General features: G+C 34.8%; 1 protein-coding gene across 2 annotated transcripts; it reads left to right on the top strand.

The window, feature by feature from the left end:
• Window positions 1-7,248: 7,248 nt before the first annotated feature.
• Window positions 7,249-22,791, top strand: Arp2 (Actin-related protein 2). 2 transcript variants are annotated; one of them, XM_089247396.1, is made up of 9 exons: window positions 7,249-7,435; window positions 9,255-9,365; window positions 15,987-16,007; window positions 17,346-17,561; window positions 17,979-18,051; window positions 18,203-18,339; window positions 19,459-19,608; window positions 20,396-20,674; window positions 21,455-22,791. In XM_089247396.1, the coding sequence occupies exons 1-9, from the start codon at window positions 7,388-7,390 to the stop codon at window positions 21,626-21,628; spliced, it is 1,209 nt and encodes a 402-aa protein (XP_089103522.1). In that variant the 5' UTR covers window positions 7,249-7,387; the 3' UTR covers window positions 21,629-22,791. The 2 variants fall into 2 exon arrangements, with proteins under 2 accessions (XP_089103522.1, XP_089103523.1); XM_089247397.1 differs by lacking the exon at window positions 15,987-16,007.
• The last annotated feature ends 35 nt before the right edge of the window (window positions 22,792-22,826 follow it).

Below are 22,826 nucleotides of genomic sequence, written 5' to 3'. Positions count from 1 at the left end.
GTTAGCATTCGTACCTAGAAATTGAAAAAAAAAAAAAAGACTCGCTTCAGTCAACCGCTACTGTACCAGTAGTGGGACTCAAACCGGGATGAATCAATCCATCATGATGCCCACACGATCGCAGTGGTTATCACATACTACTAAATTGCAGACGCCCAAGCAGAGGGTGGCCGGAATTCAAAAACGTTAGGAACTGCTTCAAACGAATTAGTGCGTATATATATATGTATATATATATATACACTGCTCAAAACAATTAGGGGAGCAAGCAAAAAAGTGAAGAAAACCGTGCGAGACAGCCACGTACTGGCATACAATGGATAGTACACGCGTATCAATGCGCAATACAGAAAAAAGACGTAAAAAAATTTGGAATTAAGCTTTAATTCTTTGAAAATATGGAAAAAACATGAAAAGATTATTTAGGGCAACAATTTGGTTACATGTAAACGATAAAAAAAATTACTGTTTAGACATGATGCATGAGTTTTAATAGGGCGTGTGGTCTCCTCGAACAGCTAAGACTGCTGCACACCTGTTTGCCATGGATGCGATGAGGTTATCGATCAGACTTTGGGGAATACTGTTCCACTCCTCAAGAAGTGCAATCTGCAAGTCTCGGACAGTAACAGGCGGCCTTGGTCGCGCAGCAATGCGTCGTCCGAGCATGTCCCAAACATGCTCGATTGGATTCAGGTCAGGAGAGCACGCTGGCCATTCCATACGCTGTATTGTTTCAGCTTCAAGCATGTTCTCCACCAGACGAGCTCTATGCGGTCGGGCATTATCATCCTGGAAAACAAAGGAATCTCCAATGGCTCCAGCGTAAGGGATGACATGAGGTCGCAGTATCTCGTCTGCATACCTTCGGGCCGTCAAAGTGCCATTCCGAATGATATGCAGGTCCGTACGTCCGCCTATGCTGATTCCACCCCATACCATCCAACCAGCTCGTCTGTATTGTGACCTTTCACGAATGAATGCGGGGTTATTTCGAGTGCCCCTGTCCCTCCATACCAGAACACGTCGGGTGTCACACTCCAGACTGAATCGGGACTCGTCTGTAAACAGCACTTGGCTCCAATCATGTTGCTCCCAATCTCGATGTTCAGCAACCCATCTTCTTCGGGCCGCACGGTGGCGTGGGGTCAACGGAATGCAGACCATTGGCCTACGTGCATAGAGCCCTCCCTCATGAAGCCGATTACGTACTGTTTTGAATTATTAGTACTAAAATCCGTCAGTTTATTTCGTAAATTCAAGCATTGCTTTTGTTTAGCTTCTGGATTCAAGTTTTTGAATTTGCCCAAGTTCTCTAAGAAAGCAAAACAACTGTTTTGTTCCTGAAGCAATTCAAACCTTTTTTTCTAATTTACTAATGGCGGTGTCTATTAAAAAGCAGAAGAAATTTATTTTAAAATGTAATTCCAGATTCTGTATCACATTCTATATTCGCCTCTTTTTTTTCTGGGATGAACAGAAGTGCTTGCTGGAAAACCGATTTCACAATAAAATTCTTCTGCGATAGTTTTCGAATCGTTAAGCATTTCTTCATAAGCCGAATCAATTCTCCATTCATTCAAAAATACTTTCACCTCTTCTAATATTCTAATGACTTCCGGTAGTATTGTGCTAGATTTCTGCATACATTTACTTAGAACATTAATTTTTAACAAGATATTGTACCACGTTACTAACGAAAAAATAAATTTATATGTGACTTTATTTTCGAAAGTAGAGAATGTGCCAAGTTTTTTTTTATAATTTTTATCCTTATTTGAATCGGGGCATATAAAAAATCGCAAATTTTTCCCAAATTAAATCGGAGGGTTTTCACTTCGATTCGGCTCGCCCATCGCGTATCGGATAAAGGCTTTACGGTGAGAGCGAGCACTTTTATTTTTATAAGGCCCCTTTCACACGGAGCGGACGCGGGTCCGGAAGAAGTTTTACCAATTAGAATATACTGAGCCTTTCACAGACGAGCCGAAATTCGCCCGCATCTTCGAAATGTTCATGCGGGTCCGAACGTCGTCCGCATGTTTCAAAACTTAAGTGCGGGCTCCTCATCCGCACATACAAGTTTTGACAATTAGGTTATTCGGAGCTATTCACACGATGAGGATGCGGAGCGAATTCGTCCATATCTTTGGCTACTTTTTGAAGATGATTTTGCACGGAATTTTTTTAATTATTTGCCACATAAATACTCTTAAAAACACCATATGAAGGTCCCTGTTCATCAATATGATGTACCCACATACGTCTATTCCTCCGTTTCCTTCTGAGATGGAGATATAGCAACTTTTAACTGCCTTTCGTCCATACTTTACAATTTTATACAATAAAACTTGTCAACAACGGCCACTGACGGGACCAAAATTATAAGCCGTTCTGTTCATTACGAATATTTAATTGACTAAATACACTTTAATAACTTTTAAATTTAACCGATTAATTTATCGGTTGCATTCGATTGCTGGCTTATTGGTCGCATTTTTGAGAATTATTGTAAAATTTTTATAGTGCAATCTGGGCTTAAGGCCGGGATCACACTATAAAGTTTTATAAAAGATCTTTTGTAAAAGTTGAAAAATTCAACCAATAGGCGCATCGGTTGCATTCAAGCAAATGCAACCGGTGATCTTATTGGTTGAATTTTTCACAAGAGAGCGTGGTTTAGCATGGCGCAGACTGAATCGAGATTCAGTCTGGACACTTATTCTCGACGTACACTTATCTGGAAAGAGCCTGATACTCGATACCATCCCTCCCACATGAGGGAAATGGACCACTATGGTGGTGGAGATGTCATGGTCTGGGCAGGCATCATGTTAGACGGCCGCACACCCCTCCATGTGCTTGGCAGAGGGACTGTGACTGCTAGGAGGTATATAGAGGAGATCTTAGAGCCCTGTGTTCGACTTTTCAGGGGTGCAGTTAACCCTTGGTTCCTGTTCATGGACGACAACGCTCGTCCACATCGGACTCACCTGGTTAACGATTATTTGGAAAGTGAGGATATTCGGCGTATGGATTGGCCAGCCAGATCTCCTGACCTAAACCCTATAGAACATGTCTGGAACGCTTTTGGGAGGGTAACTGCATCTCGCCATCCCCCTCCGAAAATCATCCGGGAACTGAAAACTGCGTTGCTGCAGGAGTGGGACCGATCGCCACAGGGACCCCTCAACTGTCTCCTGTCCAGTATGCCGTTGCACTGTGCGACCTGTCTGACTATGAGAGGGAACCATACCCCATGTTAGACTTATTTTCGGTTCGATCTCGCAACGTGGATTTTGGACATTCTTGCAATCATTGGCGTACGCAAGGGGGGGGGGGGTCTAACCCCCTCAAGCCGAGATTATAGTGTTATCTTGCAAGAAAAACCGTAAACTTCCCCCACATTGAGAAGAAAAAAAATTGAAAACCCCCCTTGAGAAAATTCTGCGTATGCCTATGCTTGCTATGATGAGCTTTACTGACAATCATGCGTGCGTTTTACGACTTTTGTATGATACATCTCTTTCTCTGTTATAACTGTGTATTCGTAACAAATTTCATTAAAATCTGTCCACTAGTTTTTCAGAAATTCGACATAATGTGCTAATTCTCTTAATTTTGCACACGTGTTTTATACTACGAATTACCATAGGCGAAAATTTACATAGCCTCCCCTCCTCCCCCTAATATAGTAGATTGCAGAGAAAACACGATTTAATTGTTTTCCCTGTATAAATACCAGGATGTGAGTCTACTTCATGTAGCTTTGCACCCAAAATAAAACTAAAATGCAATAAATGTTCCTTTTTTACTTATTAAATGAGTTTAATTAAAATTACTTTTTTATTTCTTAAATGAGCTCTAGCTGAAGCTTTTTTAAATTTATCGATGTATCGTATAAAAAAAATATGCGTGTTACGCCTTATTGAATACAAGTATTACAAATTATCTAAGATTGAATTGTGGTGATCGTTCATACATTACCATTAAAGAAAGCTCTCACAAAATACAAAATGTGCGAGCTTATTAGAAATGATAGCTATATTTGATATTTGCGTATCCTCAGGAAAGTGTATAATGAAGAGGAGCTTCTTTCCGTTTTTTTTTTTTTGTTGTTGTAATCCTGCGTTTATAACCGAATGTAGGTTTTGTAATACTGTATACAATTCATAAAAATGTGGGTTCTGGCACTCCGCACTTGTTCCCTTTTTTTTTTTCAGGAAACGTCACATGAGGAGAGCTGTCCTTATAAGACCAGTAAACGGAATCGCGTAATCCCGCTTACCATTCTGTACTATGATTTATTTATATTCCAATTAGGGACTGCAAACGGACCGGCTTCATCCCAAGTCGGTTCCCAAACAAGTTTAAAAAAGTCGTAATGCAATCGAATTCATCCATTCGATTTATAGCCACTTTACACTGTTTCTATCTGTGTTTACCTCTAGTCAGATGATCAACCATAGCCAAAGCCGCTTGAAAGGTGAAGAAAACTCTTAATGCAGCTTTGACCATAGCCCAAAGACTTCCATCAAAGCCCCGACCGGCACCGATAAGAGAATCTTTGTTGCAAAAGATTATTTTTATTCCTGTCTACTCCGGGGCGGCTCGAGCTTATCTGCCGCCCGGGTGTAAAGCCTTATATGCCACCCCTAAAGGCGACCCTCGTGAAAGGCTGGCAGGGCTTCAGTCAAGGAGACCTCTAGATATACCTGAATTTTTTCACAGGAAAGCCGCACACCATTGTTTACAGTGCAAAATTATCGTGACCATACGTCCGCTTTTGAAGATTTTTTGATCCAGAACTATTTTACCGTTCTTAATAATACCAGATAACAGGTAATTTAATCCTTAAAACAGCACTTAATTTGGGAACCAGCATCACTTATCCTGTGAAGATGATGTGTGCATAACGCGAAAGAAATTTTGAAATAAAAGAAATTTATTTCAAAGGTGTTTCTGGTACTCCAGGGACCGGGCAAGTGAGAAGCCGAATTTTTCCTTTGTTTCTTGAATATTCTGGAGAAAATACTGGGCGAGGGAACCAAAATGCATATTTGCCCCTTTTCATAGAGTACAGGGGCATGCGACCTATTGCGGCAGCACGAGGCGCCACTCAAGAGGGGTGCTAAGTCCGTGGTGAATAGGTGGAAAAAGTTTTATTTGGCTAAAGAAAATGATTTCCGTCCGTTCTGGAGAGGCGCTAAATCCGAGATGAAAGGGGAAAAAAAATTATTTTATTTTAAATTTGTCCGATTTGGTGCTCGCGAGCACTTGATCAACGTTTCATTTAAACACCTTGTGCAAATTGCATTCAATTATTAAAATCATCCTTATTTCATGCATTCGTATCGCTTAACCAAACTGAAAATCATTTATATTTTCAATTTTACGCTAATTTATCGTGCACCGTGTGTGGGAAAATGTATTTGAATAGTCTGAATTTAAAAAAAAAACATCACGTATGTTTGTTTCTGTGGAAAAATTGGCATATATTTCCATACTGGAAGCGTACCGAATGTTTGTTATGCTGGGTTTTTGTGTGTTAATAATAATTACGTGTCTTGTTGTGTAAAAAAATGAAACTAACAAATATTCATACAAATAAAAAAGCTATTCGAACGGGAAGGGGGCGGATTTTCGACCTCCACCCTCCCACATAGACTAATAATGCAAATTTAAATTTAAGGCGTAGGGGGGGGGGAAGGCTCGTTGATAAACTTTGTATTTTTTTACTCATAAATTTAGTAGAAAATATAATTGATTTTTTTGGAAATTGCTTGCTCTCAAGTGCCCGAAAAAAGATATGGGGAGGAAAGCGACCAAAATATGAGTGGAATATTTCCGTAATTATATTTAAAAATAGTAATACTCACTACACTATTTTTCCTAAATTGATGTCTGAGCATTGGTTCTTATAATTATATATATATGGCATTTTTTGCAAATTTTAAAGATGTGGAACATTCTTTAATAGAAAAAACCAAGCCGATTGCTAATTTCTGCTCGATACTCTTTGCCATATCAAACACCCCACTATGTGTGCTACGTTCCTTGCTTGTGGTTGTATTCTCATCTCGCTTCTCTTTCTTTTCATTCGTTGCTTTGCTCACCGGCCCACTATGTTCTTAGCCTAAAGAGGCCCTCAGTGCAGTTCTACATCGCTCACCCGCAGCACATTCCCGGATTACTTAAGTAATCCACGGCATAATTGCGGATAACTTGGGTGACGTGCAGCACAGATCCAGAGCACAACGGCCAGAGACACATTTCCAGATCACTTGAATGATCCGCGGAACATTTAGAGATCACTAACGTGGCTCTATAGAGGACTTATCAATAGGGAGATACAGAGAATGTTGGTTCAGGTGTCCACAAACTAGCGAAAGCTTTTTCTCGTTTTTGGCACACCGAATCAGATGCCATTAAGAATATTTCATATTTTTATAAAGGGTGGTTGATGACGTGAGCATCATCCAAGCCCCACTCCCCACTTGTCATCAAAAGTCAGCAAACTCGGAACCCCCTCCCCCATCGATGCTGACGTAATACCTGAAGGACTCCTTAGCAGGGCCTCAACTAGATGCTTGGTCACCCGGGGCAAGCGCGCATTTTGACGCCCCCTTGTAATGTTGAAGGAGAGGTATCAGAATGAAATTTGCGCCCCCTCGGGTCCAGCGCCTGGGGCACGAGACCCGCCTGCTCCCCTCTAGTTGCGGCCATCCCCCACAAAGGCGGGACTGACAGGCAGTGCCGTCTTAAGGCATGGGCCCACCCGGGCTTCAAGCGAAGAGGGGCCTCACAAAAATGAGACCTGATCGAAATTTTCGAGAAGTTGTTTGGTATGGCCTCAGAAAAATCAATTGGCCCGGGGGCTCATGATACTCTTAAGACGGCCCTGCTGACAGGCCTCCGACCCTGGCGCCCAGGGACAATTCTCATCCTTTTTTTGTTTATTCACGCTATAAATTCAATATAGAAGTGCCCGTGAAAAGTCTGATCTGGGGGCCCGCCAAAGATCCCAGCCTAGGGGCCGTCGTAATCTAGTATGTGGGAGGCCATGATTGTAGATGTTTAGTCGATGAGGTTTAAAAATGCTGAAATCCTAAAAAAATATGGTCTGATATTTTCGTCAGTTTTACATCCACCATTTTTCACCCAAGACAATTTTATTCTTAGTGACATCTATGGGGACTTTGATTTGTAAGTTTATTTTTGGGAATGATTGTGACTTTTTTAGTTTGGATCAAGTGCGTCCGCGGGGCGGAGCGGAAGGGTTGATGATCTAACTCGGGCCGGGAAATGTATACTTTGCGGTTCATTCTTGTACTTCAAACAACGTAAATTTAATTGACGTAATTTATGTATTATTTATGCTATAATCATGGATAGTGAAGGGCGGAAAGTTATTGTTTGTGACAATGGAACTGGGGTAAGCTGATTGAACTTGTCACTGATTATATGTACATAAGAGATAACGATGACATCCACACCCACAACTAATATTGCACTTGTTATTGGAATTCGTACATCCGTTTTAATTTAAAGGCCAATAACATTTTATTGCAATCTATTTTTCAATTCACATATGTTGTAATTTTGAATTTATTTCTACTGGGATCGGATAGAACTAGACATTTAGTAAAATTGTCTTTTTTGACTTGTTAATTAAATGTGAGTGTCATCTTTCACTTTAAATACCCCTGTGCCTGCAAAGAAAGCTTTTTTTTATGATAAATCCCGCTTTTTATTCTCATTAATACTTTCCAAGGTCTTTAAAATGTATATCAGCTACAGATACTAAATATATGTAGGCCTGCATACACATTTCACAAAGTACTTTTAATACTATTCATATATTGTGAAACCTCAGTACAACAATACTCTATATATTCCTTGAGAAATCCCTGTCAACGATATTTTTCTAAGCCTCATTTAGAAATGCCTTTTGTCTAATGTTACTACTGTCTCCTGATTTAATGATACTCCCTCTATAATGATATTTTTTCTTGGTTCGCAGAGTATCATTATATTGAGATTTCACAATCTATTATGGTCTCTCACATCCTTGACAGTGACTTCTATGACTTGTAATATACTTTGTATATTGATTTTCTTGCCAATTTGAAGTGCAAAAAATAAAGAGAGAAGATGTTTAAGGGTGATCCTCTGATCCCTGGGCTAGAGCTCTGTCACCCTCCCCTTTGGTGCCTGTGAAGAAGACTCGAGAAGCCATAATAAATGAGGTTTTCCTTGTGTGTAAATGTGTGATCCTATTAACCCTGATATAGCAATGGGTAACAACCCTGATAACATAACAAGATGGAACACGATTCATATATTCACCGTCAATCAATTTCTTTGACAGTGGGACACCAGTATTCATTGAAAAAGTTGGTACAGCTATAGTAATTTTCTTTTAATGATGTGTTTGCGATTTTTTCCTTTGGTGAGGAAAATGCTGATAGCATGACAAGAAGTTGCCAAGAGTGTGAGAGTCATGCTTTCTGATGTCTATCTTGCAATTGAAAACACATCACTAAAATGGTTGTTCAAAACACATCAACTATGGCTGTTAAGACGAAAAAAATGAATATAAAAAACAAAACACGAAAACAATAACAAAACGTTCTTAGACTAAATAAGAGATGCAGATTAAAAATGAAACATTCTAGACAAAACAATGAATCAAAATTAAAAATATAACATCCTAGACCAGATACCAGATTGAAAATAGTAAGAACCAGGACTCTCTTTTAAATAATACAACTACACCTTGTGGTATATAAATATTCTTTGCAATATAAATAAAACCCTGGACTCTTTTAAATAATACAATGGTCAGAGCAAAAGAAAAGCTCTCTGGTTTTGGTCAAAAACAGTCTCTGCATTCAATAAAAACATGATTGTAGGATCAAAACTATAATGGTTAGTATTAAGCTGTAATAAAGTTTGGAATCTCACACCTTCAGAAAAAAAAATTAAGTGCTTTCGTGTAAGAAAGATATTTTTTTCTAATTATTATAAAACCGATATGTTCTCAATTGGGAACATTGGCTGTTAAAAGGTTAAACGCACGGCAGCCAATAAAAAGTTACTGTCAGTTCGATGAGTCAAACTAACTTATAATATTTAACTTCCTGGGACCCATGTAACAACTTGACTTACACACATATTCAACTTATTGTGAATTGAAGGTATTTATTAATATCTAATGACTTAAAAACATGAAAATTTAAATTATTTTTCAGTTTGTGAAATGCGGTTACGCTGGTTCAAACTTTCCAGCATTTACATTCCCGTCACTTGTTGGGCGTCCAATCATTCGAGCAGCTCATAAAATAGGTGATATTGAAGTGAAGGTAAATTTTTTTGTTGTCCTTTCAAGATTTAAATGAGCAGTATTTTGCTCATTGGTTTTAGCTTGGATAACATTTGTATTATCATTTTCATACTGTGTGGTGTGTTTCACTAAGCATGTACAAGTCATTTTTTACACCTTAATTGTATGATTATAAAATTCTTTTGTATTTCCTGCATCTATTATTTTATACTATAGAAGAACTAACTGGAGTTAAGAAAATGGGTTATATTTTTCAAGAATTACATTCGTGGGCCATGCAAGAGAAAAGTTGTTTGGAATTGGCTATAAGCTTGGTCTAATTATAGTTGACGCTTGTTATAACAGCCAGTATGATAGGTCCCAAACATTATCCTATTTCTGCCACATTTTTTATCCAATACAACAACTGGTAAATACCATTCAATCCATTATAATGACCGAACTTGGCTTGCCCTCACTCTCTCCCCTATTTTTTGTCATTTTTTTCCAAGAAAAGGACAAAATATGAATCCGTCATTCAGTGGGTTTGACATTTGATGACTGGGATCTAAACTGTTTTTCAATTTGTCAAGCCCGGGATTAATACACCATGCTAAGTGGGGTGAAGCCCATTGAACTGAAAAGGTAGATACTCTTGCTTTAAATTAGTCTGTTTTATACATCTTCATATGCTGCTCCGTAAAAAAAAACCTTACACATCCAGAAAAAAAAGGGGAAATCTCTACAAAAATTATCAGTCAGTTATATTACATGTAGTTATACAAATGATTAGAGTTTCAAAAGAATTATTCAAATATTTCCATCAGCAGAGGTCATGAGAGAGTTTCTCCCATTGCTCTTCAAAACAGCTTCAGAGACTACATTTGCAAATTATGCAAATAAAAAATGTTATTAAAAATAGACAAATGTTTTCCATAAAAAAACTATTGTTAATTGCTGAAAATACCTCTAAGATGCATTCAAGGACCTCTTATGCAATTGTGGGACTTTGAACAAGGTCGCATCATTGGATTGAGCCAAGCAGGGTGGACAAATCAATGTTTTCCCTTCAACTTACCATTCTGACAGAGCTTTTAGGAGATGTGGGGAGCAATGAATGTGTGAAAGCATGCGCACATGTCAAACAAGCTCTAGGCTTTTTAGGTCACTCAACAGTAGCGAGAATTTCTTTATCTGTAGGCAATCCTGAGCAGTACCAACTATGACTGTACCAACCATAAAATTGCAGATGCGCTGTATTCGTCAAGGTACCTTGTATCACACCGGACCATTTCCAGACAGTTAAGAGAAAGAGGTTTGTTCCTATTGTGCTCATTCAATTTGTGGCATTTACAGCTTGACACAGTCCACTTTATTTGCATCCAAAAGTGTTCGTCGAGGCTCCTAAGAGCGTCACAAAACGTATGCTTCAAAGTGGTTCTTTTATATGGTGAAAAAGACTGCCAAAGTTCTTGGGAAGCCGCCGATGAACCATAAATTATGCAAGGGAGACAGCTGACAAAAGAGAACCATTGGAATACGGTAACAAGCTTGCGATCTAGACCAGAGGTCTTTAACCTTTTTTCCAGTCGCGAGCCTGCACCTATCATCAAAAGAAGAGCACCCTTATGTCATGTTTGACATTCGAATGCATGAAATCCGGATGATTTTAATAATTGAATGCAATTTTCACAAGGTGTTTAAATGAAATGTTGATCAAGTGCTTGCGATCACACCAAATCGGACATGAGTATCAAGTACTCTGGGTGCTTTGGGGAGCACCATGGTGCTCGCAAGCAATGGATTGAAGATGCCTTATCTAGATGGACACCTAAGCATAATGATAGAGCAATAACAAGCTTCCCTAAAAAATCACAGAATTTTGCCTTTGGTATTTGGTAGACACCCTGATTTTTTTTTTAAAGCATTCGAGTAAACAAATAAACAATGAAATTTTGCAATTTTTCACTATTTTCATTGTTTTATTGTTTCATTCCTTAGACAACATTCATGAGCTGAAATGGTAAATATAATAATGTGCAAAGAATTCACAAATTAGTACTGTACAATTAGATGTTAATATTTATGGTGATAATAAATAACGATTCTCTCCCAAGAGCATAAATCATAGTGTGCGCTAAGTTTAGGGTAGTAGCTATTGTTGGAGTCGTCTCTACTAAAACCAGGGTTGTAAAAAACCCGGGTTTTTAAAAAAAAACCCAGCCCGGGCACGTTTTTCTAAAAAACCCGGGTTTTTTTGGGCAAAATGGGGAAAATTGAATTTTCTTTTTCCACAACCACAAAATATCTAATTTAAACATGTGTACATCTTGCATTATGCCTAAATATATATTTTTAGTGCATGTTAAACTATGTATTTGATTAATAAAATTGGGAATAATAAAATAAGAGAATAATTGTTCACTTATAGCCCAGGCGGGATTTTTGGGCAAAATGGGAGGAAAATTGAATTTTATTTTTCCACAACTTCAAAATATGTAACTTAAACATGTATGTACAACAGGGTGGGTTGAAAAAAAATGAAGGTTCATTTTCAAATTGCTATAGTGCGGAAAAGTTGCCTCTTTTAATAAGAAGAAAAACAACATAAAAAATGTTAAGATCAGTTGATATCTTCCGGTCGCGCATAGTACTTGAAGATTATGAAAATTGACAAAATTGAACATTTTTCTTAATTTTTTAATATTACTTAAAATTTTACGATCGGCATGCAAACGTTTGTCATGCTTATTTTATGGTTCAATAAAGTAAAATAAATTAAAACATCATTGATATTTCAGTGTTTATCGGTCGCGCAATGTGTTCGAAAAACTGGAATTGACTAAATTTTTGCAAGTTTCATTGTGCAAAAGTTAGACTTTAAACGTGAACACTTGGAAAAGAAACAATAGAAGAAACTGTAAACCAGTAAATCCTAGTCAATTTTGGTAACTATAATGTAAAATACATACTCTCCTACTTTGAATGGTTGATTGGATAGAGTGTAGGTGAAACTCAATGTGCAGCCACCTCTTCATGGTAAATTCTGGGTCATTTTGTTCTGACAAAGCATGCAAAGAGCTGTACAATGAAACTTGCAAAAATTTGGTCAATTCCAGTTTTTCGAACACATTGTGCGACCGATAAACATTGCAATATCAATGATATTTTAATTTATTTTACTTTATTGAACCATAAAATAAGCATAAGAAACTTTTGCACATCGATCATCAAATTTTAAGTAATATGAAAAAAATTTATGAAAAATGTTCAATTTTGTCAATTTTCATAAACTTCAAGTACGATGCAAGATGTCAATCGATTTTAAACTTTTTATTAAAGGAGGCTACTTTTCCGCACTATAGCGATTTGCAAATAAAATATTTTTTTTCAACCCACCCTAATGCACATCTTTTATGTGTATATCTTATATTATGTCTAAGTATACATTTTTAGTGAATGTTAAACTATGTATTTGATCAATAAAATTGACCATGATTATAAATAAGGGAATAATTTTTCGCACACAAACACACCCACTTCAGTGTAATTATATCTGAACCTTGAGTTGTATGCAGAACTGCAGCAAGAAAATTGTTTGTGGTAAAATAAATGAATTTGGAGATATTGAAAATTCTGAGAAATCAGAATGGTGCCTGAATTTTTTTTTCTCCAAATTTTTCAGACCCCGCAGAAATTGTAACCAAAAGTGTCCTGATAAGTCAAAAATAAAACCTTTCAGCTATGTAACCAGAACCACAGTTTTTTTCTTTATAATTGAACCCAAATTTTCAGAAGTCTCATGCTTCTCTTTTTCTTAAATTCCTCACTGTTAAAGAATATCCCGACTTCATTAAATTAAATTCTGAAATATTTTTAAAGGAGCTGTGATAATTAAAAAATGATCTGGCTAAGAGGTGGAGATAAGTCATTCTGAGGATTCATTACTCTGGAGGGGTTTTCCACTTGTCCAAATTAGCCATTTTTGGGAACTTAAAACCACAGAATAACTTGAATTATCATTTAACATAAATGTGAATAACATTATTATATATTAATTTCACTTTATACAAGAAACCTGTCATGTATAGCAACAGACCTACAGAATGCCTTCATCTGGCTGACGATTTTAACAGGCAAATTTTCTGGGTCGGGCTTATATTACCAGCATCTTGAAAAATCAAGCTGAGGCTTAGTTTCTGCTTAGGTGTTATTTTCACATAAGAAAAACTATACTTTTTGTTCTGTTTCAACTGAAGATGTTCGTTGCCAATGTTCAATTCAAGAATCCCACAGTTATTTTCTTTTCATTATAAAATAATGTTATTTTTGTCTCTTGATATTTCAGTTATGAAAGTCTGATGTACCTGTATAAAATAAAAAAGTATTGCAAAAACATATAAATATTTTTTGAATGAAAATTCAGCTTACATACATTGGTTCGCTTCTTCACAGATGCTTCAATTTATTTATACAAAGATTTGTGTGTGTGAAAAATTATTGTGTATTATAAATAAATTTCTGTAAGTATGCTTATCACATATATCAGGTATATTTTTTAAACGAAGGTCCATGGTTACAATTTTCTGTTTGTGATTTCTTGTAAAATATTTTAATATGTGGATCTCATACCTAAATGCTTACATAAAAAAGGTAGAAGAATTATAAAAAGGGTGTTTGTGATACATATTCTAAAAATATGTATATCTAAAAATATACATATTCTAAACACTGTACTATGCAGCAATTTTTGGAATACATAAACTAAGCTCAAACTAAAATTTTAACCTGAAAGTAACACATTTTCTTCAAAAACAAACAATATTCCCTAAAAAAACCCATTTTCCCCCAAAAAACCCAGCCGGGTGGGGGGGGAATGGGTATCTACCCGGGGAGCAAATTTGACAACCCTGGCTAAAACCACAGCATTTCATTTCCGTATTTTTTTTTCAGCATTATTAAAAATTGGCGAATTGCAAAATGAAGCAAAATTATAATATAAAATAGTGCAATGTTCGATGGAAAAATTCTTATATTTTTTTTCCTAAATTGATAAAATTGTTATCACAAACAATTGCTTTGTGACACATCATTTGAAATAATTATTGTATAAATATTCGTTCAATCACGAATATAAAGTCACTAAAATGAAGAGTAATAAAAAAAAGTTTTTCACCTCCATAAAATAAAAACTATTTATTTTATGGAGAAATCCAAACACTCACGTAGCATATGGAGTGTTTATCATTTGAAACTTGTTTGGGGTGTGAGGTTCCCCCCCCCCCCCCCCCCCGCAATCAACCTTCAAATTCAGTATCTCAATGTTTAGAGTGTCCCCAAACACATTTTCACTCATATATATCTCATTTTTATACTTACAGTGATGAAATTTTATTTATACCTAAGCAATATTTGGCCAAACGACCGAATACCGAATTGCAGCTGAATATTCGTCCCATCTCTGACCCTCGTGCTATTGTAGTCCAGCCGCAGAATAACTATGGTCTGGGTGTTTTCACATTGACTATAACCTTGCTGCTAGCAAGGCCAATCCATGGCACTCACCTAATATAAGGTGCATGTCACAATATTCTTGTATGCTGAATGCCATCAAATTAGAAATTAAAGAAAAAAATAGACACAGTACTTTCTGGAGAATAAAACAAAATGACTAATGCTTAACTGTAACCTCTGTAAAGCTGGTGTGAGATGTAAAGAGCATATTCTGATTGACTTGTAAAAAGAGTTTTTCTCTTTTTTGAAAAGTGAGGGAAAAACTGGTTTTTATATCTTTTGTTTTTTTTTTTATTTCTGTGTGAGCGTTAATACATTTTTAGCATTTTCGAAAATGCAAAGTTATACGTTTGGTGAATTTTTGGCAGGATTTTGAAGTGACGTCATCAATTTTTAAAGCATTATAACTCATTAATTATGGGTCAGATCAAAAAACTGAAAAACACTTTTCGATATTAGTTTTTCACAAGGAATCATGTGTGTAATTATTGGGCAGTCGATAGTTACCACCCTGTATAGAAGTTCCGAAAATTTCATGAAAAAATTTGCATTTCACTGGGGGTGATCACTCCTTTCTCCATAGATCCTCCCCTGCTTCCAGCAGGCATTTTTCAGCATGATAATCCTTGCCTAAATACAACAAGAGTTTCTCAAGAATGTCTGAACCAAATTGTAACCCTTCATTTGCCAGTTCACTTACCTGATGTAACCCAATTGAGCACTGAGATACCAGCTGGGCAAAGATTTCATCAACCTGCAAGCGTGCGGGAACCGGAGGCCCGTTTGACAAACCTACCTCAGATCAACATACAATCTGGATCGATGCATACAAGTTTTGTATCTTTTCTTGTATTTACTTCAGAAGTGGCCTAGCAAGGTGCTAGTGTTTTTTTTTGTGTCGTCGTGCTGTTCTGCGCAATAAATTATCATTTTGTTTTGATATTTTAATGATTTATACATTCTGATGATTCCCCATGTCAAGTTTCATTCAAATCCAATGTTTTCTTCTTGGTGTTTTTTTTCATTGGGAGTATGTAAAGTAATTTGCAGAAATCAGAAAAGCGAGAGATTTGCTTTTATTTCCATAAAAAAAAATTTCTATTTGTAAACACCAGTACTTTTGTCTCAATTTCATGCTGCATGGAAGGATGCTCCGACTGATACACCTGTAAGTACTTGTCGTAAAAATTTTATCCATAATTTCCCTGGGGGAAAAAAATAAGGTTAGAAATTTTTCTTGTAAAAAAAAATTGTTAAATTTAACACAACTTTTTTCCATTTCAACAATTCATTATTGTGTGTGATTGGAATTTTTTACTTCAGAATTTCTAACTCAAAATAGTTATTAAAATTGTAAAATGGATTGATATAGATGGCTGAAATGTTTTTCTATGCATTGAAAAAAAGCATTTTTTTTAAAATAATGTTTGGGGTAATAAATCTGATGCACAAGGAGTGTGGTTCCCCTCCCCAATCGGTAATTATAGATAAATTAATATCACCTGCGATTTTTGAAAACTATCAGGGAATCTACTATACAGGGTGTTTCAAAAAGAATCACTTGATTTGAAATGCGTATATTATGAAAAATATTGAACATAGACACTTAAGATTAATTTCATATTACATGGCTAAGCATAAAGTTCTTTTAAAAACCAAATTAAAGGTGATCAATATGTCCACCTTTGGATGCACGGCATGTCTATACAGTAGTCAAATTTGTCCCAAAATTTTTTGCGAGTACGTTTGCATCCACTGCCAGTGGATTTCTGTGGACTACACGTGTGAAACTCTTTTGAATGTGCTCCACATTTTCATCTGACATGCGACGATGGTCAGGGGATTTCCCTTTACATAGACAACCAGTATCTCGGAATTGTTTATACCATCGTCTAATGCTCTTAGCGGTAGGAAGTTCAATACCAAAGCAAGATGAACAGTTGTTACGGACTCGCAATTTGCGAAGCTTAAAACACAAAATGATTTCTGCTGTGCAGTCGCCATCTTGACAAACACTGAAGTGAACTACTGAAGTCGGCAACTGCATAATACTCGAGATTTCCCTCTTTCTACTTATACATTATTTGATCAATATGGATTAAAAGCTGGATAGTTATGATTTTTTTGAATCAGATTATTCTGTTTGAAACACCCTGTATTATGTGTGCTTTGAAACTCCTAATTCTATCCTTGACATCAGTGCTAATCGGAAAATTAGAAGTTGAAATTACATCTGTTTTTGATTTGTTTCATGACTAATATTGTAGTATTGAGTTGCTTGTGTTTAAAAAAAAAAAAATTTTCTTCTCTGAAATGTATTTATTCAGTATATGGTGAATAAGGGGTCAGCACTTGGTAGCCAAATTGTTGGAGCACCAAATACAGGTTTTATCATAAATGTATTTTATGACATTTTGAAATGGCTACCAAAATTCAAATGGTCATAGAGAAATTTCAATATGAAGCCAAGTATATATCTAAAAATTGTTCTCTGTTTTACTTTCAGGATCTTATGGTAGGTGATGAGGCCAGTAAACTCCGTTCAATGCTGGAAGTTGAATATCCTATGGAAAATGGTATTGTAAGAAATTGGGAAGATATGTGTCATATATGGGATTATACTTTTGGTCCAAGTAAGATGAATATAGATCCAAAAGAATGTAAAGTTTTGCTCACAGAACCTCCTATGAATCCAGTGAAGAACCGTGAAAAGATGATAGAGGTAAATAGTGATTGAAAAAAAAAATTATATTTAAAATATTTTGTAAAAAGTAAAAACTAATGGTTTGAAAATTATTAAAGTATTCCCATTAGTGTAGCATAACTAAACCTTTAACAACATTACCAAAAAAGGTATATTTTTGAGGAGTAAGTGCAAATTCTGTAGATAAAACCTATTAGCATCCTAAATAATCTATATAGTATGCTACTATAACATAAGAGTTATGTTATAGTAGCATACTTGTGTGAATATTTTGTAATATCTGACAGTTTTTCTGTATAAAATAATGCATATACATCATTCTTTTAGTAACAGTATTCAGTTTTGTTTAAATTAATAATTCAGAATTTTTTTAATGTCCTTTTTTTGCAGCTATCATACTTTTCTTTGAACAATTATATTTCTTACTTTATTTAGGTGATGTTTGAAAAATATGAGTTTGCTGGAGCATATGTTGGCATTCAAGCATTTCTAACACTATATGCTCAAGGTAATAAAACTAGCATTTTTTCAATTATTTTGTGTCTGGGCAGTTTTAAAGTATTGAATCTAATTGAATGTGTAACATCAATGTTTAAAAATATCCTAAAAAGCATGAAAAATGGAACATGATTTCCAATGTGTGTAATTTTTGTTCATAGGCTTGATGACAGGTGTTGTTGTTGACTCAGGAGATGGCGTAACACATATCTGTCCAGTGTATGAAGGTTTTGCCTTGCCTCATCTGACAAGACGGTTAGATATTGCAGGGCGTGATATAACACGTTATTTAATAAAGGTTAGTTATAATTTTTTTAAATACTTATTTTGCATAATTTGAAATGAAAAAGTCATAATTTTAGTTCTATGTATATTTATCATACCATACAATTTACTGTTAAAAGTTGTAGTTGGGCTCTCAGCAGTGAAATGATTACTGCAATGACCTGTATTTCAACAGGTCTTGGTCCAAATTCTATCTCAGGAATTGGTGCATCTGTAAATAGTCATTTGAAATACTTTCAATACCATAGGTTCCTGTGAAATTAGTCCTGGATAGCCCTTTAGTAGATACAGTCAAAAAGTGACTTGAGTAGGCACTTTTTATTTTAAAAAATTAAATAATGAATGTTTCTAATTTTTATGCTGGTTTAGTTTATAGTTATATAATAGTTTACCCATTCTGACTTTAATACTAATGTAAAACAAACACTTGATTTGATAAATGTACTGATGAAATATCTGAGACATACCAGCTTACTGAAGAGTTAATTTTATTTTTGTGCTCACCCAAATGAAAGTGAGCAATAAATGTAACTAGGTGTTTTGCTTGGTGTTAATTACACCAAGACAAATTTTGTGTTATGATTGGAAGCTTGTACAAAACTTTTTTGATAAAATATTTCACAAAAACCTGCTGTAATATATCTTTTATTCATGTGTGTATGTGGCTACCTGGCAACTGAGTGTTTAGCACACCAACCTATGGTTTGATAGACCTGGGTTCACATCTCGGGAGTGATATGGAAGTATAGTCTTTCGAGATCAGCTGTGAACTGGAGGTTCCCAATTTCCCTTGTGTACACAAAATGAGTATGTTTTGGCTTAACAAATATTTGCATTTGTTAGTTTCACTTCATTCTTCAGAGTTATTCAATAATTATAGGAGTGAACAAAGTAAAAATTAGTTACTAAAAACATTTTTATATCAAGTTATAAGTATAAATGAGCGAAGATATATTTTTGAGTAATCATATAAGTTCAGTGTTTTTCCTCATTATGTTTATACCAAGATTTTTATATTCAAAAATTTTTAAATTGATCTTCAACTTATTTTTTGCTGGTTAATAATGGATTTTGCCGTGTTTGTTTTTTCAGGAAAAACAGATGAAAATAAAAATAGTTAATTTTTTTTTAGCTTTTGTTATTAAGAGGTTATGCATTCAATCACTCTGCTGACTTTGAGACTGTTAGAATGATCAAAGAAAAGCTGTGTTATGTGGGTTATGATATTGAAAGAGAACAACAATTGGCTCTTGAAACAACCTACCTCGTTGAGCCTTACACTGTGAGTTACCATTGAGATTTTAATCAAGTGTTCACCTGTAAAACTATCAAGATAAAGTAGCTATTCAATTTTTGATATTGATATTTATTCTCATTGACATAGTTGTATGATGAAAGAAAGTTTCAGTTTTTTTAATAGGAGAAAATTTGTTTTTCTTTTCTATTTTAAATGTGCCTGAAGTAGCATCTAAACATCTTGACAATTATGGCTTAAGAACAATTTTTCTTAAAGTAAAATGTATGTCAGAGGTCAAGCTCCTGTGTGTGAATATATGCGCTTAGAGAGACACATAGGGGGTTAATTATTTGCTGCTGCCACAACTGCGATGGCATTTTTAGGTGCACACAAATGTGAGTTTTGGGTTATTTAACTGGAATGTAAACTATATCGTCATCTTATAATGAAAACCATGTACATCAAAAATTCCCAGCTTTACAGGAAGAGCAAAAAAATATTGGACATCCCATTGAATAAGACACAAATGGGTTTATTTTTTTTTCTCTACAGAGTAGATTGTTGCCTTTTTTCCCTCAAAAGCTGTAATAGGTGAGATATGTTCTCAATCAAAAAATGTCAAGAAATCATTTTCAAAAAAAATTGATGTACAAGGTTTTCATTATAAGATGACAATATGTTGTTGAAATTTGTTGCCAAATATTCATCCTTGACTCTTTTTCATTTTTTTAAAATTTTCTAATAGTTTTTTTTCTCAATTTTCATTATACTTGAATTTTAATTTCCGATTTTTACCTTGTTATTGTCTTATATTTAAGAATTTTTTTTTCAGCTTCCAGATGGTCGAGTAATAAAACTTGGCGGTGAAAGATTTGAGGCTCCTGAGGCTTTGTTTCAACCTCATTTGATCAACATTGAAGGTCAAGGCATAGCTGAATTAGTTTTCAATACTATGCAAGCTGCTGATATTGATATGAGACGAGAACTATACAAGCATATTGTTTTATCAGGAGGGTCTACCATGTACCCAGGATTACCAAGTAGATTAGAAAGAGAAATAAAGCAACTTTATTTAGAGCGAGTTCTTAAAGGAGACACCGAAAAACTATCTGTAAGTAATACTGTTTGATGTCCATTTGACTTAATGCAGTGGTTCCTCTAAACTTTAAGCCCTCCTCCAGCCATCTTTTCCTTATATACAGTATATGATACTGTGCTATATTTTTTGCTTGTCAAACCAGCGAGAAGAGAAAAGAATGGGGAAAAAAGATGCTGGGGGGGGGGGGTTAAGGAAAAAAATCAATTCCTACTCATAGGGTTACAATAAAGAGTTTCGAATGAAGGGAGAGAAAAAGCTTGAATGTATTTCTTCCATCTACTCCAGGCCGTGAAATCTTGCCCCTGTACTGGAAGAGGTTAATGTACAGAATTATGTGATTTACGTAATTGAATTTATTTAAGCCTGTGTTTTTTCATCAGAGTTTTCCTAACTTATTTTTATTCTATTGCTCCCTTTCTCAAAAGGGAAAAAAATGTTATCAGTGATTCCCTTGCTAAGCCAACCCATAGGATTCTATATGGTATCTGTATCTTCTTTTGCTCTCTCTAGTCTATTTCCTTGCCTCTTTTGAAAAATAATTCTGTCGATTAATAAAAGTGAGAAAATTTTTATTTTGCTATATGATAAGTATGACACATCTTTCATTTTCCAATTTGAATGTTAGTAATATTCTGTGATATGTATCATTATAAAATACTACTTACATTATGTAATTTATGGATTTAAAAAGATTTTTTTTAAAAAATCTGTTAAAGCAACATACATGAATATGTTTCTAGGATATAATTACTTCAAGATATAATAATTTCACAATATTTTTTTTTTAATCAGAAATTTAAAATACGTATTGAAGATCCTCCTCGACGCAAAGATATGGTATTCATAGGTGGTTCAGTTCTGGCGCATGTTATGAAGGACAAAGACCATTTCTGGTTATATCGACATGAATATCAAGAAAAGGGGCCAAAAATATTAGAAAAATTGGGTATTGTAAACAAAGGCTGATTCAAAGGATGCTTGTTAGTATTACTTCAGGCAACCATATAAGTAGGAAAATATGCCAAAAATAAATAATTCAAAAGACTTATGTAAGATTGTATAGAGCTAGGGTCTGAAATAAATACTGTACAGCAGAGCATATGAGAAGTTGTATTTTTGTTACATGTTTGCTGAGATGTGATGTGCTGATATTATAAAATAACGTCTTAGAATTTCCATGTAAAATGAAAAAAAAAATTTCCCATTGATATTTATAAAAAATTCACCCTTTTCTACTAAAACCATATTTACCAGCGTTATAAATTATTTTGTTTCCCTTTTAAATGTTTTTCTTTCTAAAAATTCATTTCTTTATTACTGTTATTAAAGTAATTGAATTTCAAGTGTTGACATTACGGAAGAAACATTCCATTCTGTGAAATGTCCGTTTTTTTTATATTTACTTAATAAAATGTTTGCTGTTTAATTTTTTTTGCAGAGTGTATGAAATTGAGATTATTCTGTAAAATATATTGAAATTGTTAGGGAGGAATTTTAATTAGTTGAAAATTGTTTCTTGATGTGATTTTCTTTATATCTAAATGCTATATCATATGTGGAAATAGCATTTAAATTTCTTTTATCTTATCTAAATGCTTTCAACATTAAACACTGGAGCGTCATTATGGTGTTTGTTTTCTCTCTCCCTTAATATTTTTTTCACAGTTATTAAGAGTAGAAAAATAATCATATAGAGTGAATTTAAGCAATATGAATAAAGTTTTAACTATTTGTTTAAAAAATTTTTAGTACTTACTTCATATATTTGTTCGAGGTTTTACTTTTGATCATCAAATATAGTGCTGTAGCTATGTAAAAAATTATCAGCACTATGAAGCAGTTACATATGAAACCTTGACATTGTTTGCAATGTGTTGGAGGATTCAAAGAAAAGATGTTCCAGTGAATATATCTTCTATTCAAATGAAATGAATTTTTATAAGAAATTCTTGGATAAAAAAAACATTGTTGAATATTTTTTGTGTGTGCACATCATATCCCAAATTCTTCAAAAAAATGTTATGAATGCTAATTTATGTCTAGGTTTTATGTATATATTGCTTCATTACACTCTAAACATTTTTTGACTATAGATTCTTTATCCAAACATTAAATGAATTCTTATCGCAGTCTTGTGTTTCATTCTCTGGGAATTATTCCATCC

This window comes from Pholcus phalangioides, unplaced genomic scaffold (genome assembly GCF_987345545.1).
Source record: "Pholcus phalangioides strain wild (caught in Gottingen) unplaced genomic scaffold, Ppha-v1.0 ptg000017l_1, whole genome shotgun sequence".
NCBI lineage: Eukaryota > Metazoa > Arthropoda > Arachnida > Araneae > Pholcidae > Pholcus > Pholcus phalangioides.
The sequence above is the reverse complement of the archived record's forward strand: the minus strand, read 5'-3'. Positions and strand labels throughout refer to the sequence as shown.

Bases quoted from the DNA above. Each gene is read 5' to 3' on its own strand.
- Arp2 (XM_089247396.1), top strand. From the start codon at position 7,388: ATGGATAGTGAAGGGCGGAAAGTTATTGTTTGTGACAATGGAACTGGG. The intron at 16,008-17,345 runs GTAAGTACTTGT...TTTTACTTTCAG, and splicing joins ATGCTCCGACTGATACACCT to GATCTTATGGTAGGTGATGA. The intron at 17,562-17,978 runs GTAAATAGTGAT...TACTTTATTTAG, and splicing joins ACCGTGAAAAGATGATAGAG to GTGATGTTTGAAAAATATGA.